Raw genomic sequence first — 4,370 nt, 5'->3', positions numbered from 1 at the left:
GATTTATTTCATCCAGCACACGCCGCCAGCCTGCGCTTGGGCTGGGTGAGACCAGACATGGAAATCTCAGCCCAGGCTGGAATACCTGCAGGGGGAGGTGACTGCAGAGCTCCATCCCCATCCCCTGTCCTTGCCTGTTGCCCCAGAGCCATCGTGTTTGTGGTGGACAGCGTGGCCTTCCAGCGGGAGGTGAAGGACGTGGCAGAGTTCCTGTACCAGGTGCTGGTGGACAGCACTGTGCTCAGGAACGCGCCCGCGCTGCTCATCGCCTGCAACAAGCAAGGTACCCTGGGCTGGGCCTGCAGGGCTCTCTGCCACACCTGCTGCACCTGGGAGCTGGGCTTGCAGCAAAAGGAAGGCTGGAGTGTAGCTTTAAACTCTGACTACTCAGCAGGAGTGTTAAACTCGTGCTTGGGAGAGCTGCAGCTCTTTGGGTGGGTGTAGGTGATGCAGGTGGATTTTGTGTGGCTTTTTGTTTCTGCTGGCTTTGTGCAGAGCTGTTCCTCAGTGTCCAGGCAGCAGGAAATAGGATCAGCTCAAGCCCAGTGAACTATCCCTATACACTCAGCAGCTTCAAAGTCAAAATGTTCAGCTGCCAGGGTTCCATGTTTTCTCTGGAGTAACCTGAATACCCAACTACTAAAAAAGACTCGATTTTCAGATTCCTGCAAGTTCTACACTGAAGTGTGGGTCCCTGTGTTGGATATTTTGGCGCAGTATCAGATCTGGATTTTGTAATTATTTCTTGCCCTAGCTGAGGAGTTGCCTGAGGCCTTCATGGCTCTGTGTGCCATGGGTGGAAAGCAGGACAGGAAGGAGTGCTAGTGCATCAAACCCATCCTCTGAAGTATCTTCCTGCCTAGCAAGAAGAAGTTAATTCCCTGCATTGTGTCAGACTGTTGGGTTGTTCCCATTCACACCTGCTATCCCAAAGCTCCAGCATCCCTCATCCCACTGCAGGCACAGCTGTCCTTGTCTTGGTAGCTCCAGTGACTGCACAGTGTGACCTGGCCTTACTTTAGGGGGAGGAACAAGGTCCTGAATTCTGACAACCAAAGAGCTGATTTCCTTATTTTCTCTCCAGATGTCACAATGGCAAAATCAGCAAAACTCATCCAGCAACAGCTGGAGAAAGAGCTGTAAGTATGGAATGGGATCTCAATCCCTCTTGTCCTTTTTCTCTTACCTCAGTGAGCTCCCTTGAGCTGTGCCTGAGTTCCCTGTGGCACTGGGAGCAGTCTGTTTGGTCTGGGGCTTGGCAGTGCTGGGTTTACATGGGACTCCATGGTCTGTGAGCGCTTTTCCAAGCTAAATGATTCCCTGGGTCTATAACCCCTTTGGCCAGCAGACGGCAGCAGGGCTGTTTGTGCTCTGCCTCCTCCAGGCTGAACACCCAACCTCCTGGCTTTTAGCAGGGGAGTTAGTTTCCACACATTCACATTCTCCAGGAAAATAAGCAATAAATGGCTTGTTCTGATGTTGAGCATTTGCCAGCTACCTATGTGTAGGTGTTGATTTCTAGGGAGTTGTTGTGCCCTGTTAGGCACTGTTATTCCAGTGTTTACCATGGGCAAATTGGGATAAAGATATCATCATCATCATCATCATTATCTGACTTCTGCTGTCCTTTATTACAAAACCAAACCTGAGTGCCCTCCTGCTCCCTTGAGCTTCACAGGGCAGTGCTGGGCCTTGTGTCCTTGGTGCAGCTGGCATGCTGCTGACACCCCAGACATCCCAGAGCCGTGGTGCAGGCGATTCTCCCCTGGTCTCCAATTCCTGACCCTTTTCCTTCTCTCCCTGCAGCAATACCCTGCGGGTGACACGCTCTGCAGCCCCCACCAGCCTGGATGGCTCAGCCACAGGGGGCCCTGCCCAGCTGGGGAAGAAGGGCAAGGACTTTGACTTCTCCCAGCTGCCCATGAAGGTGGAGTTTGTGGAGTGCAGTGCTCGAGGCAGCAAGGGAGAAGAAGGAGAGGCTGACTTGGAGGCCCTCCAGAAGTGGCTGGTGAAGGTGGCCTGAGCACAGATGGACAGGGCTGGGGGGCTGAAGGGAAAAAGATGGTCTGGAGCACTCAGATCTCACCTTGATGTAAAAAGAAGGAATTTCAGCTGGAAGTCAGCACTGTGGTGTCTTCTTCTGCTGCTCATGGGCTTGGGAGAGACATGACAATTGCTGGTGTGATTCCCTCTGGCTGTCCCTTCATGCTGCAATGTTTTTATTCTCTCCCCTCTTCCCTTGCCCTCCTCTGGGCTGCTGTACCTCTGGGCTTTTCTTTTCCTTAATCTTTAAGCTTTTCATTTGGTAGTTGCCAAGCGAATTAGGAAGGAGTGCACTGGCAGGTGAGTTTTAGAGACTGGAGTGAGCCTGTTGTTTCCTGCCATGGTTTAGACCCCTGTTGCCTCTCAGAACCCTGACCACCTTATGGTTGGGGCAGCTGGGGAGCACTGCACAAGCTCCCTAATTTGGGCAGAGAGTATAAAAAGCTGGTTTCCTTTTTGTGTCTGCCTTCCCATTGTTCCAAACTGGTGCAGCCCCATTTCTGTGGGGCAGGAGGAGTGTGAAATATCCAAACCAGACTGCCAGCCCTGCTTTACTCCCTGGGCCCAGCTCTGTGCCCATGTCTGGTGATTTCCTCTCTTGATCAGCTCCTGGGAGGTTTTTTTTCATCTGAGGGCTGTGTCCTGAAAGCTTCACTCTGCTTCTCCTTCCAGGCTCTCCTCCCACAGCCAGGAACAAAGAATGGCAGAGCTGCAGGGGGTCATGGCATCAGACTGTGAGATGGGCACAATTCCAGATCTGTACCTGCAGCTGGGACCTGCCAGGCATTTGCTGTGCAGTCTCCTCTGTCTCCTGCTGCAGTGGCTGCAGGAAGGTTTTGCTTTGTGTGTAATTAATTAGTCAGCACTTAGGGCAGAGTGAGAGGGAAGGTCAAGGAGCTGCCAGCACGTGGGTGTGCTTCCTCCTTGTGGCAGGGATGCTCAAGGAAGAGGGGAAAGAAATGGGAGATTTTCCCAGTTTGTGTCTCCCTGCACATTGCAGAGTTCTAGTGCAGTGTCAGTTTTCTTTTGTGGCTTCTCCTGTTGTTTTAGGACTGGGGGGTGGCTGGCTCCTGGCGGACCCTTTTTGTAGTTTGTAGCCCCCTCTCCCCTGTGGTTTGAGTCCTCCTTCATCCCTCAACTCATCTGTTGTGTTCTTTTCCTTCTCTGGGGCTTTCCCTGCCTCCCTGCAGCATTGCCAAGTGTTGGGAAGAGCAGGAGCAGCCTTCAGCAAAGGCCTGTGCCTGTAGGTGAAGCTGGTCCTTGCATTTCCAGCCTCGGGAGCCATCCGTGCAGGAGGTGGGGAGGGTTATATTTACCAAACATGTTACATTCTTCTGTTTCCTGCAGGCAGAGTCCTGTTGGAACGTGTTTGTCATGCTTTGAACTCCTTTAGCTGGAGGTCTTGGGCTGCCTGCTTCAAATCCATAATGCTGAAATGATTTTGGGCAAAAAAAATTGCTGTTTCTTTATGTGATTGATCTTGCAAAGATGCAGAAGCCAAGCACCACCATCAGCTTAAGGGGAGAGGTACCATGAGGCCATGGTGGGTTTTAAGTTATTATTTTTAAAAAATATTCCTTAAGTAAATTCTTTTATGCTTAAATGTTTGTTCTCAAGTCTTGCTTCAGTCTGTGTGTTTGCCTTGGCTCTTCCCAGAGGTGTCAGATCCACATGGATGGATGGGGCTCTGCTCCTGCTCAGCACAGTGCTGGGGATCAACCTTCCTGCCCTGTGGCCAGGTCTGTGTTGTCAAAAAACTTTGTTTTCTGCACACAGAGGGCTTTGGGGTTGGCTTTTTTTTGGTTTTGTATTTACTTCTTGGTCTGACTAATTGAGAAATTGATAATCACATAGCAAAAAACACCCACAAATCATAACTGAAAGGCACTTTGGTGATGTGCACAGGACAGCTCCAGCCGGCTGTGGTGGCTGTGGTGGCAGAGCAGCACTGCTGTGCCCTGGAGGTGGCTGTGGCACCCTGTGGCTGTGCTGGATGGAGAGGAGATGCCTCAGGTTTCCCAGCCTGGGGAGTGGCTGCATGGCCATGGCTGAGCTGGGGCTGTGTCCAGAGCTACTCGTGCTGGAGCACAGAGCAGAACTCCAGGAGGTTTTGGGCCTCACTTCGTAATTTTTTAAATATTTAAATACTCAGGGCTGGTTTTCCCCAGTGGCTGAGGGAAGAGAGCAGAACTGGAAAGTCTGAGTGTTGTTTTCTTGTTTTTCTTGATTCCCCAGTCAGCTCTGTGCTTTGTTCTTTGCTCTCCTGACCTTGTTCCCAGCCTGTGGCTCTGTCAGCTGGGAGTGCTGCTCCTGAGGCTGCAGTTCAG

The 4,370-nt window shown here is 51.5% G+C and overlaps 1 protein-coding gene across 1 annotated transcript in view; it reads left to right on the top strand.

Moving 5' to 3' along the window:
• The window catches only part of SRPRB (SRP receptor subunit beta), a 7,905-nt gene extending 4,250 nt beyond the window's left edge, over positions 1-3,655 (top strand). Inside the window, exons 5-7 of the mRNA XM_005425097.2 lie at positions 147-283; positions 1,085-1,139; positions 1,807-3,655. Of these exons, the coding sequence (XP_005425154.1) occupies positions 147-283; positions 1,085-1,139; positions 1,807-2,023 (409 nt within the window). The 3' untranslated portion in view covers positions 2,024-3,655. The remainder of the gene's footprint in view (positions 1-146; positions 284-1,084; positions 1,140-1,806) is intronic.
• The last annotated feature ends 715 nt before the right edge of the window (positions 3,656-4,370 follow it).

This window comes from Geospiza fortis, unplaced genomic scaffold (assembly GCF_000277835.1).
Source record: "Geospiza fortis unplaced genomic scaffold, GeoFor_1.0 scaffold118, whole genome shotgun sequence".
NCBI lineage: Eukaryota > Metazoa > Chordata > Aves > Passeriformes > Thraupidae > Geospiza > Geospiza fortis.
This window is presented reverse-complemented; position numbering and strand designations above follow the sequence as displayed.